At 58.1% G+C, this 12,714-nt stretch overlaps 1 protein-coding gene across 1 annotated transcript in view; it reads right to left on the bottom strand.

Annotated features, from left to right (window-relative positions):
- CDH22 (cadherin 22) overlaps positions 1-12,714 on the bottom strand; it is a 127,379-nt gene that overhangs the window by 26,486 nt on the left and 88,179 nt on the right. The window contains exons 6-8 of the mRNA XM_012742986.2: positions 12,136-12,329; positions 9,439-9,692; positions 443-579 (exon numbers count right to left, since the gene is read on the bottom strand). Of these exons, the coding sequence (XP_012598440.2) occupies positions 443-579; positions 9,439-9,692; positions 12,136-12,329 (585 nt within the window). The remainder of the gene's footprint in view (positions 1-442; positions 580-9,438; positions 9,693-12,135; positions 12,330-12,714) is intronic.

Raw genomic sequence — 12,714 nt, 5'->3', positions numbered from 1 at the left:
CCTTTCCGTAAGAGAAAAATGTCCCCTCCCTTCCAATCCCCCTCCCTGGTGCTTTTTAGCTCTGACACATCATGTACGCCCGGTCTCTTAGCGTGCTGATACTCTAGTCCTCCCCTGAGGACAGGATCCTTTCTGTCTTCTTCCAGGCTGTATCCCCAGCCCCTAGAACAGGGCTTGGCATATAGTAGGTGCTCAATAAATGATGAAAGAAGAAAGCCGGCCTCAAGACCAGCCCTATGCCCTTGGCTTGGGACCCCTCCTGGACCTTTGTTCTCGCCCACCAGCTTTTGCCCCGACCTTCGACCTTCGGATCTTCCTCCGGTTTCTTACTCTTTGCCCCGCCCCCACCTTTGGCCCCTCCCCCATGAGCTTTGACTGACAGCGCAGCCTCAGCTCCTCTCCCCGTTTCCCCAGGCCGGCAGGGATGGGGCGCCCAGCTCACCCGCCTCCATGGCCAGCACCGTGATGTTGTGCCAGCCGGCCGTCTCGCGGTCCAGCCCCTTGCCCGTCACGATGGCGCCCGTGTCCGCGTCGATATCGAAGATCTGGTCCAAGTCCGATTCGCGGTCAATGGCGTACCTGCGGGGGGCAGGGCGGGGCTGATTGAAGGTGCCCCAGGGCCAGGTGCAGCCCGCGCCCATGTCCCCTCCCACCCCCCCAGGAGAGGGACTGCCTGCCTGGGACTCACGGGAGAAACGCTTTCCCACAGAGCGGGAGCGCGAGGCGTCTGAGCTCGCAGGTGGCGCGGGGACTGCTGTGTGCCCACACGCGCCCTCAGCCTTCCCGGCCTCCGCTGCCCCGGCCGGGCAGCCCACCTAACGCTTTGCTCCCCGTGGCTGCTGCGAGGGCTGGAGGGGGCAAAGTGCCTGGCACGGGGCTAGCACCACTAATGTAGGTTCTTGTCTTTCCATAAGACGTGCCCCTGGGGTTGAACTTGAGAAGGGGACTGGAATGGCATTCTGGGCAGGTGGAATGGAAGGTGCAAAGGCGGGCGGCTGGGACTTATCCAGGGCGCAGCCGATGGAGCGGCCGGCCAGAAGGCGCGGGAGGAGAGCCAGGCGCGGCGTTCAGGACACGGACGCGCACTGGGAGCCGATGGTGGTTCTGAGCAGGAGAGAGGGCGTCACTTGCCGCCTTAGGAGGCTTCTCCGGAGGTCATGGCGAGAAGGCCCAGACCGGGCACGGCTGAGCGAGCGCCCGGGGAGGAGGGGTCTGGGGGCAGGGCCGGGGGCTCCTCCCCGCCTGCGCAGCGCACAGCTAATCTGCAGCTTTTCAGATGCTGCGTGAAAAAGCCCTTTGTTCCGCCTTCTTCCCCGGCCTTTGTGTGGCGGCTCCAGGCCTTAAAGGCCCGTGTCCAACACATGTCTCGGGCGGCGGCGGCCCGGAGAGGCCCCGCCAGCGCGGCCGCCGCTTCCCGGCGCTGATAACGCGGGTGGGGGCGCGGCGAGGCTGCGCGGCCGACAAAGGCCTCGAATGCCAAGCAAGGGCTCATTGTACAGCCAGGACAAAGCAGCCCGGGAGGGAGGGGCTCTGCCCGAGCCACCTGGTCCCTCCTACAGGCAGGAGGAAAGGGGCCCTTTGCACGTCTCTCAGAGTAGTAAACTGAGGCCCAGGGAGGCAGGACACCAGAAACATCACCTGTTGGGGCCCAAAGCTCTGAGATGCCCTTCAGTGGGGCCTTGGCTGCACTGCCAGACCTCTCCCAGCCTCAGCTTCTCCATCTATGAAATGGGGATAATGGCACCCAGTGGGACTGCAAGTCTGAGAGCAGTCAGAGCCGGCTTTGACTCCTCTGCCACTTAGGCTACCTGTGTGACCTCGGGCAACCCACCCGACCTCCCTGGCCTCTGCTCATCTGGAAAAGGGGGTGATTCACACTCATCTCACACTGTGGTGGGGGTTAGAGGAGGGACTGGGCCTATGTGACAGCCCTTATCCTTTTCATTTTTGCTGCTGCTGTGGAGGTGAAGGCATGTGTCACACTGTTAAGCGCTGTGCATGTGGGTGTAGTGGGCATGAAGCCGGTCCCCTGAGTCTCCGGTTTAGTGCTCTGTCCTGTCCTTGGGCTGCTAAGCCCACATCCTTCTTGCCCCTGACCAGCTTGGGTCCCACTGACCTGGGTGAAAGTGAGTGGGGAGGTTCGGACCCAAGATGACAATTCCTCCTCCTATGAATAGCGTGCACTTAGCAGTGTGTCTCTTGCTTTCCCCCAGCTACCCCTCCATCCATCCCTTTATGCCCTAAACACTAGCTGAGAGCCTTCTCTGTGCCGGGCCCAGGGATGAGGCAGGTGACACAGGCGAGGTCCCTGCCAGGCATCCCGGGAGGCTGATGTCATCCCCCTATTTTGCAGATGAAGACACCAAGGCTCAGAGAGGAAACTTGCCAAGCTCAGGGCTGCCGAGTATGGCTGCGCAGGTTGTGCTGAAGAGGGGAAGCGGGGGCGAATTCCCCCGAGTGGTCTTCATGGCGAGCCACGTACCCTCGCCCACATGTATCTTCTCAGAGGGGCCCTTTTTCTTGTTTACACAAAAGTGCCGTATGGCCTAGCGAAGACCCTGCCAAAGGTTGTAGAGCAAGCCTGCCACAGAATTGGAATTGGCACCCAAACTTGGGATTCTGTACCCAGACTTCTTTCTAGCTTGCTGCACCATCCAAAGCCTCAATGCATGGAGCCTCAGGTCCCCTCTGCCCCCAGCCTGGCCCTGTCAGATGCTTGGCTCCAAAGGAGGTAGAAAAAGACTCTGAGTGTCAGCTGGGCTGGAAGGAACCTTGGAGACCTCCTCCCATTCTACAGGTGGGAGGACAGAGTCCAGGAGAAACACAGACATGACACAGCCTGGGCTCCTGAGCCCCATCAGGCTGCGCGTGGGGCAGGGCTGTGGGAGGCCACCAACTGCCTTCTTGTTGCTTCTCCTCCACTCTATGCTCGGATCTCTCTCCTCTCTCCTTCCTCCGCCTCCTCATCCCTGTTTTTGTCCTTTGTTCCCTCCTAGAGGGGAAGGGAGGGGCGGGAATCTAAGTGGAGGCAGCTGTTCCCAAGGCCGTGGGTGGGGGCAGTGGGGACCCGCCATTAACCAGCTAAAGACCTGGGCTGTGGGTCAATGCAGCAAGCTGAGCCGGGGTTTTTGTTCCAGCTCGGGGAGCCAGAGACTGAGTGGGGGGGGGGACGTGGTGCGGGGCAAGGACTGTGGCCTGGCAAACGTGTGGGGGTGCAGTTGTGCCCCTCACGTGTAGACGCATGCATGAGCTGTGTGCCTGGTCTGTGCTGAGGGTGGAAAGTGTGCTTGTGGCGTGCACGTGTGAGTGATGTGTGTGTGTGAGACAGTGTGTTGCGGTTGAAGAGCAAAGGTTCAAGAGACAGCTGCTCAGCCCTGGGTCTGGAGCCAGGTCCCCACTGCCCCCAGGCAAGTCACTTCCATCTTTGAGCCTTAAATTTCCGCAAAATAGAGCTGATGATCCTGCCTTGTGAGGAGGAGGAAATGCATGTAAGGTGTTTAGCTGACTTCCAGGAAAATTACTCCATGAATGGGAGCTATTGTTATTCTAATTATTATTCAGAAATGTCTCACAAGAGTACTCAGGAGTCCCCCCAGCCCGGAGTGTGGCTTTCGTGCCTGGGCACAGGGGCACCTCCATGGGCATCGGAGCATTGCCAGTGGGCTGAGAAGGACAGGAGGCAGCTGTGTGTCCAGAAGTTTCTGCTTATATTTTGCAGTTCTGCTTCTCCCTCGGTTAGCCAGGGCCTGAGGCTGCCAGAGGAACCAGAGGGGTGTGGGTGGGAGCACAGGGAGAGAATTTGAGCGTGTGTGTATGTGTGTGTGTGTATGCGCACACGTTCGAGAGACAGGTGTGGTGGTACGTGCGGATCTGATGCCCATCTGCCTGGGTTGGAGACCTAGCTGTGTGAGCTCGGGCAAGTCACCTAATCTCTCTGTTCCTCAGTTTCCTCTTCTTAAAAATGGAGATAATAATACCTGCCTCACAGGCTGCTTGTGAGGTTTGGACAAGTGACTACCAATAATGCACTTACAATGGTATTGGGCACCTGCCACGTGACATATAGATGTGCTTTTATTTTTAATTGCTGAACAAGACTTTGGGCCAGGCCTTTGTGAGGGCTTTACCTACATGAGCTCCTCAAATCCTCCCATTTTCCAGATGAGGAAACTGAGGCTCAGAGAAGCCCTTACCTTGTCCTGAGTCGCAAAGGGCGGGTTAGTGGCGGAGCTAAGTTCCCATCCCGTGTCTGTCCACAGCCCCAGGTCTGAGACCACTTCCTAAGGAGCCGGCCAGTCACACCTGCTGGCATTCCCATGCGCTAGGGGCAGCACAAACCTGCGCTGTCAAGGTCAGGGTGGAGAATGGGGTAGGTCCTGCTTCCTGGCTGGCGTGCGCATGTGGTTGTTCTCTACATAAATATGTGCTTACGTAACGCACACAGCAAGGGCCGCAGGCTCATTTGCATAAGGCTTTCCGGAGTTCCTGTGTGCGGCTCCGAACGCACAGGCGGCAGGCTGGATGGCCCAGGCCACTAGTGCGGGGAAGCCCTTCGAGGACAAAGCAGCTGCCCCTGCCCCACCCGAGGGATTTCTCCCTGCTCATCTGCCCTATCTCTCACTCTTCCCCCCACCCTGTTGAAGGCCCATACTCAAAGGCCGCACTCAATGCCTAGAAAATTGTGTGCAGAAAATTGTGTCTGCAGAATGAACAGGCCACAGAACATCAAGAAAAACGGCAATGACCATTTCCTGAGGGCCTGCTATGCACCAAGCACTTAGCCCTCCCTCCAACCCTGGGAGCACCAAGAGCAGAACTTGGTACATGGGGGACATTGAATATGAATGAGGCAAGCACTAGCATGACGCCCATTTTTGAGATAGGGAAACTGAGGCTCAGAAGGGGGTGCAGTGACTTGCTCAAAACTCTGCAACTGAGCTGGGATTGGAAGCTGAGGCTTCTCTGGTTCCAAAGCCTGTGCTTGTCCTACTGCACTCTACTGTGGCGTGCTGGGTGGAAATAAAGTGCTCACTTCCTCTGGTCCCGGGTGGACGTTCCTGTTTCCAATGTTCGAAGGAGACTCGCAATGAGGCTAGGGCTGGCGGGAACGTGGCTGGGCTGATAAACGGCCCATGTGTCAGCAAGGCTGCCCCGGCCAGAGGTGGGCCTATGAAGTCCCACTTGTTCACCTGACATTCAAGGTCTTCACAGCTTGTCTCCAAGTGCCCCTCTGTCTCTGTCTCCCTCCACTCTGACGTCAGCTCATCTAGCTGATCATCCTGCTCCTGAACTTCACCTCCGGGCTCTGAGTCTGTTCCCAGCACCTGCCCTTCACCGTCACTCCAACTGGGCCCATGCTGTCCCCTCCCAGGCCTCACACTCTGCAACCTCCTTCAGGGGCCACCTGGGGGACGCCTGTGCTCACTCGCCTCCCTGGTGCACGGAGTACCTGCCCCTCCTTAAGGCTCCTCAGCCACTCAGACCTGGATCTGTCACTGGATTCGTTCATCCGTGGGCCATGAGTCTGACTCATCCCTGTGGCCTGTGCATGGCAGGGCATGGCACCAGCTTAGGGACTGCACTAATCACAAGGATTAGGAAGCAGGATTGAGGAAGCAGTCAGCCATGGGTCAAATCCCAGTCCTTTCCCTTTTGAGCTGGGTGGCCTTGGGCAAGTCACTTCCCCTCTCTGACCCTCAGTTTCTACATCTGTAATACGAATGTAATGCCTCCTGAGGGGTAAAAGTGGCAATACGAGGCACCTTCCACTCTCCCCAGTACAGAGGCTCAGAAAAATGTCTCTGTCCTGCCTGCATTTCTGTATTTCCCAGGTGCCGATGTGCCTTGCAAACTGCGCTAGGCAAGTCTCCCAGGGTACCACTTCATTTCTTCATTTCAGGGACACAGCAAGCTTGTCCCTGCCCCAGGACTGTTGTACTTGCTGTTCCCTCTATCTGGAATGCTGTTCCCCATAGCTACTCATGGAAGGCTCTCTGTCATTCTTATCTCAGCTCGTTTGTCACATCCCTGACCACTCAATTCAAAGTGGAGGCCAGGAGTTTAAGACCAGCCTGGGTAACAATATAGTGAGACCCTATCTTAAAAAAAAGTGGCCCTCGGTGGCTCCAATCCCTCCTTGTCCTGTTCCTCTCTTATTTTCCTCATTGCTCTGACAGCAGTTAGCCCATTTAGCCACTTGACTCGTAGCAGCAAATGCTTAACCATTTGCTGACTCTCCCCGCAGGAGGAGGCCATGCCACGTGGGCAGGGACCTTGTCCCACCACCTGTTTCTCTCCTGCACAGAACAGTGCCGGGCAGACTCAACGCAGGGTTGACGCCTCAGTTAACGAGCCTTGGAACCCGGGAGCTGCCAGGACAGAACCCTTGGAACAAGCCGGGCTCTGGGCAGCACGTGTGGCCTGTGATGACCCTTGTCTGTCCCCCACAGCCCTGCCCGGGCCTCCCATTTCCATGTTCCTACCCCGCAGTCTGGGAGCCCCACCCCAGCCTGTCCTTCGCTGAGTCATCTTGTGTCCCCAGCCTGGCCCGGGCCTGGCACAGAGGAGGAGTGGGGTGAATGTCTGGTGTTCAGTTGGACCTGCGTCAAGCTCCTCGCCGCCTCTGAGTCTGAGGAGCCCAGGGGAGGGCGGCGCAGAGAGATGAAAGCAGGTGAGAAGCAGGTTTCAAAGTTGGCCCTTTCCGTGCAGATAAAAGCGGGAGGGAAGGGAAGCCAAAGGAGGGGGCGGGAGCAGACCGGGGGCGCAGAAAGTGGTGTCGGAAAGGAGGGGAGTGGCGGACGGGCACTGACCTGGAGCCCAGGGACTCCCACTCCTGCTTCCTAACTCCCTGGGAGAGGCTGCGGAAGCCTCTGCCGTTGCGGGGCCCCAGCTTCCTGACAAACGGTGACAGCGCTCTCTCTCCCTGGAGAGGTCTCGGGTCAGGCCCGAGGCCAGGGGGTGGTGTATCCAAGACCGTGCCGCCAGCCCGGGTGGAAGGGAGGTGCGGTGGTTCAGAGGCAGTGGCAGGATGGCTTTGGCAGTGAGTGGGGGAAGCAGCACGGGCGTTCTGGGCTTCTGGGCGGTCTGAGCTCCTCAGCCTGCCAGTCAGGGCCCCCTGGACTTCACTTTCGTGCCTCATCCCCCCAGCCCACAATGGCCATCACGATCTGCTCTTCTCCAGGTACAGCTAGGGGATATTTCCCAGTCTGAGAGCCCATGGGCAGTCAAGCAGGGTGACATCTGTGTATGTCTCCTCACCTAAGGTTGCCATGTAAAGTTGCACAGGCTGTGCACTGCACAACCGCAAGAGAGTGATACAGACAGAGGATGATGGGAATGTTATCCTCTGGAACTGTATGATGCAGAGGTCCTCAAATTAACTTCCCCTCCCTCCCTCCTCAAAGCCCAGCATAGAACTAGGCACAGAGGTGGCTCAGGAATTACTCATTGACTAGGTACAGGGATTTTAGGGAGGTAGCAGGGGGCCCCAAAGCCTCTTCCCCATCCATCCAACACTGGCCACTCTCTCCCTACCCCTGACTTCCTCCTCTGGATCAGTTTCTGCTACAACCTTTCTTTTCTCCTCTTCTGTCTGCCCTTCTTCCAATGTGGGCTATAGTCAGGGTCTCTTCAGCCCCTGCAGCCCCCAAACCTTCCAGGGACCCCACTGCCTCCCTCCCTGCTCTGCCTCTGTCTCCTCTCCCTGTTTCCACATTGCCAGGTGGGGCTCTGCCTCTCTTAGTTACTCTTGTCCCCTTCTCTCTCTCCAATCTCTTCCTCTTCCTCCTCGTCTCTCTGCATCTCTGTGAGTCTGTTTCTCTGTCTCTTTTCCTAGTCTTTCTTTTATTTTTACATTTCATCCATTCACTGTATATTCAGTGAGTGTCCCCTGAGTGCTGAGCCCTGGGATGGCCCCAGGGACACAGCGGAGAACGAATAGATGTAAATCCCTACCCTTGTGGATATTAGTGGGAGAGACAAAGTAATCAGAAAAACAGGGAGCACGTTAGATGATGCTGAAGGCTAACGAGGAAATAGTGAACAGAGGAAAGGGACTGGGGTTGGGGTGGGGTCGAAATTTTAGGGAGAGCAGTCAGGGAAGGCCTCACTGAGGAGGTGACTTTTGAGCAAAGAGCTGGAGGAAGCAAGAGGGCAAACCATGGGGATCCTAGGGTGAGAACGTTCTAGGCTGAGGGATCAGCTGTGGCACGGGCCCTGGGGTGGCGGTGGGCTGGGTGTGTTTGCAAGGCTGTGAGGGGCCAGCGTGGCTGCCGCAGAGAGGACTCGGGAAAGGACCGTAGTGGGCAGGGGGGGTCGGAGAGGATGCAAGGAGGGCGGAGCACGTAGGGTCATGGGTCATTGTCAGGGCTTGGCCTTTTATTCTGAGCCCAACAGGCGCCTTTGGAGAGTGCTGAGCAGAGCAGGGTCAGACTCCGGGTTATGTTTGAGCAGGATCAGGCTGGCTCCTGCAACGATTCTGCAAGGATCCAGGCACGAGGACGCGGCAGCCTGGCCCAGGGCATAGCAATGCAGGTGATGAGAGGTGGTCAGATTCTGGATCTACTTTGTACATAGAGACGATAGCATTTGCTGATGGATTGGAGGAAGGTGTGAGAGAAAGAGAGGAGCTGAGGATGTCTCCAACAATTTTCTCTTTAGAGACAGGGTCTTGCTCTGTCACCCAGACTGGATACAGTGGCACAATCACAGCTCACTGCAACCTCCACCTCCCAGGCTCAAGTGACCCTCCTGGCTCTGGCTCAGCCTCCTGAGAAGCTGGGACTACAGGCACATGCAACCATGCCCTGCTAATTTTTAAAAATTCTTTGTAGAGATGGGGTCTTGCTATCTTGCTCAGGCTGGCTTCAAACTCCTGGCCTCAAGCTGTCCTCCTGCCTTGGCCTCTCCAGGTGCTCGGATTACAGGTGTGAGCCACCACTCCCAGCCTGTCCCCAGTGCTTTCCACCTGAACAACTAGAAGGATGGCGTTGTCGTTCTGGAGATGGGGATGGCTCCAGACGAATTGGTGCTTTGGTTTCTTTTATTTTGGTGGAGAGATTAAGAGCTCAGTTCTGAACATAAGTTTGAGATGTCTAGAGCAGATAGCGGTGGAGATGATGAGAGGGGGAGGTGGGGTGGGGAGAAGAGCCGGGGAGTCGTGGCACAGGGATGGGCTGGCCGAGAGCAGTGGGAGCCAGTGTGGCCGGAGTGCAGCGCTGTGCCTTTGTCACCTGGCTCTCCCTCCTTGTCCCGACTCCCTGTCTCTCTCTGACTGTTTGCACACCCGCTTCCCTGGCTCTACAGCTCCCTATTTCCTCCCACCTCTGGGTACCTCTCTCATCCCCCCCCCCCCGCAGTCTTCCCCTCCCCCCTGCCCGCAGTCTGTGGGGCGATGGCGGGATAGCAGGCAGCAGGCGTGGCCCCGGGCGGGGGTCTCACCGGACGGGCCGGTTGGCGGCGTCGGGGTCCCGCGCCGTCACCACGCCGACCAGGGAGCCCACCTGCGCGTCCTCCTGCACCTCCAGGAGGCCGGAGGGCGGCCGGAACTCGGGGGGCTCGTCCACGTCGGTCACGGCCACACGCACGATCGCCTGGTCGCGGAACGTGCCCAGGTCGGCGAAGCGCGGGTCCACGAACTTGTTGAGGGCCTCCAGGACCACGGTGTGCACGGGCTGGGACTCGAAGTCCAGGCGCTGGGGGAGGCAGCGGGGGGCTGGTTAGTGGGCTGGGGTGGGTGGTCGCTGACTTTCCCAGAGGGGGCGGGGCTGGCCCAGGGTCGCAAGTTGACTCAGCAGGGCCGCGGGGACCTTAGCATGCTCCATGCAACTGGCTGTCAGAGGCCCAGACGACGCTTGAGGGTGGCACGCGGAGAAACCCAGGGTCCCTGGGGACGGGCCTGCCTAGGGACACACAGCCACTCCAGGCCCAGCCGAACCTCCCGCCTCCCCGCACAGCGTGCTGGGATTATTTCATTAGCTTATTTCACAAACACGAAGCGCTTACTATGTGCCAGTGCTTTCAATATATGAACTCATTTCTACAACCACCCTGAGAGAGCAGTGTTATTATTGTCACATTTTACACATGAGGAAATCGAGGCTCAGAAAGGCTCAGTAACTTGCCCGAGGTCGCGGAGCAGGTGAGTGGCTAGCCGAGCCAGGACTGCCCGGCGCACAGGAGCCGGCACTGGCGTGGGCTGAGCCCGATAAGCTGGGCGGCCTTAGAGCTGTCCCCAGAGATCCCACTAAATCCACGCTGAGCCTGCGCTTCTCATCAGGGGTGCTGGAGGGTGACCCTGCCATGAATGAGCTCCACGGCTGTGTGCCAGCTCGGGGCTTCGAAAGACAGTGCCTTGTGGCAGAGAGAAATAGCAATGGCGGGGGGCTGCAAGGACCTCGGTTGCCTGGGGGTGGGATTGGATTGGCAAGGGTGACCTTCCTAGAGACCCTCGGGCAGGTGCCTGCCCTGTTGCATGGGGTCCCTCCACCCCTGCCAGAACCCCGCCCCCACCCTCCTCGGCAGCCAAACAGCCTCCTCCTTCCTCCATCCTGTTGCCTGGGAAATCAGGATGCAGGAGGCAGGCGCTGGCCTGGCCTGGGAGTGAGCGATGGACTCTGGAGCCAGGTCATCAATCAGGCGGGGGCTCTGCTCCCTGAGCTGTCACTGACTCCACAGGGACACCTCAGGCGCCACTGGCGGGAGGGGGCCCGGGAGCGGGGTCGGGCAGCAGGGGTGGGGGGGGCATAGGACAGCCCTAGGGATGAAAGCAAATGCCGTGGTGCTGGGGCTCCGAGGCGGGTCTGGGGCCTGATTCTGCTGCTCTGTGCTGCTGGGCCTCTCCGGGCCTTCACTGCACCATCTGTGAAATGGGCTCACCTAGCGGTAAGGACAAAAAGGGAGATCAAAAGACTGAAAACCCCAGTTTCAGATTTTCCATCTCTACCAAGACAGCTTAAAAGGGTGGATTCTGGAGCTAGACCATCGGGGCCTGCATCCCTGCCAGGCCCTGCTAGACGCCTGACCTTGGGAAAGTTACTGAACTTCTCAGGGCCTCAGTTTCTCATCCATGAAATGGACGAAGACTGTACCTCGGAGGGTCGATGGAGAGATCGATGAGTTAATACATGGAAAGAAACTGGAGGGCACCTGGCACGTGGTAAGCACTTTATTACAAGTATTAGCTGTTATATTATTATCCTCTGGGAAGTAGCTGAAAGAACTGGGAGTTTTCTCCATCCTCAAACCCTCAAAGACAGGCAAAGAGCGGGTCATTATGTGCTTGCTGAGTGAATGAAGGGCTGTTGGGGGCAGACGTGTCTGTGGGTCCTAGAAGACATAGCTCAGGCTGATAGGAGCAGAGTTTAGGAGACACATGCTGGCTGAGTGACAGGAAGAAGAGCTGGACAATGGCATGGAGTGAGCATCCCGTCCCTGGAGGTATACAAAGGCCTAGGACCCGTTGTGGGCCAGTGCAGGGGATTTAGGCCTCCCATGGAGAGTTGGAGTAGACAGTCTTAACAGCCTATACATCCCTGAGTTGCCAAGCCTGTGACCAAATCCTGGAAGATGGATTTTTGCTTCTTCATTTGACCTCTGTCCCCTCCCCTGCCGAGTTTGCAGTGTCAGCTCCTGGCCAGCCAGTGGGCGAGGAAGGCTGTTAGACTCAGGAGGGAACGAGTTCTGGGGTCACTGTCCCTACCCCGTGCCTTACAGGTGCAATCCTGGCAAACTCTTGACCTCTCCGAGCCTCTGGTTTCTCCCCTGTAAAAATGGGGATAATGATCTCAACTTCAGAGGGAAACGTGAGGATTAGAGGAAACGGTGACTGTGGAGGGGCTGGCAAGGACTTGAAGTAGCACATCATAGTGTTTAAGGGCACGGCTTCAAATCTGGAATGAATCCTGGCGCTGACAAATAGCTGTGCAACTTTAGACAAGTCACTTCACCTCTCTGTGCCTGGCTTTCTCATTTGTAAAATGGGACTGATACCATCAGGCTTTTTCCAGGTTGGTGCTGGGTCTCTAGAGAGACCTAATCCCTGGAGTAAGGTGGGCTGGGGGGATCTGACTGCCCAGAGGCCCCCTGGTCCCGCCACCCCGGGGACCTGCCCGCCCCGCCCCCCTGAAGCAGCCGCACCTTCTGCACTACGATGATGGCCTCCTGAGTGTCGCTGTCCGTGGTGACCTTGAACACATCGCCGCCGCTGCCGCTCTCCTCCTTAAGGTGGTAAGTCATGTCTGTGTTCTCGCCCACGTCCGAGTCCTCGGCCTTCACTCGTCCCACGGCCGTGCCGACGGGGGCTGACTCCTGGACGCTGAACTGGTACATCTCTGCGGGGACACGGCCATGAGTGGGCTGGAGGCAGCCCCGCCCCAGCCTCCGCCAGCTCCGGGGGAGGGGAGAAGGGCCCAGATGAGCCCCTAGGGAGGGCAGTGTCCGCAAGGGGCTCCCCGCGCGGCTCGGATGGGGACTGGGAGAGGCGTGTCCTCTGCAGAAGTTTGGGTGACAGTGCAAAGGGAGGGGTGCTAATTCTGACCCTTGGGTTTATTCCCTGATCAACTCTGGAAAATGCCTGCAGTTCTTTGGGCCTCAGTTTCCCCATCTGCCCAGCAAGGGGGGCAGAGGAGCACAGTGCTAAAGGCCAAGGCTCTGGAGTCAGTCCCAGCTATCTAACCCTGAGCCTCAGTTTCCTCATCTGTAGAATGGAAATAATAA

This window comes from Microcebus murinus, chromosome 16 (assembly GCF_040939455.1).
Source record: "Microcebus murinus isolate Inina chromosome 16, M.murinus_Inina_mat1.0, whole genome shotgun sequence".
Taxonomy (NCBI): Eukaryota; Metazoa; Chordata; class Mammalia; order Primates; family Cheirogaleidae; genus Microcebus; species Microcebus murinus.
Note: the sequence above shows the minus strand (reverse complement) of the source record. Positions and strands in the feature narration are given on the sequence as shown.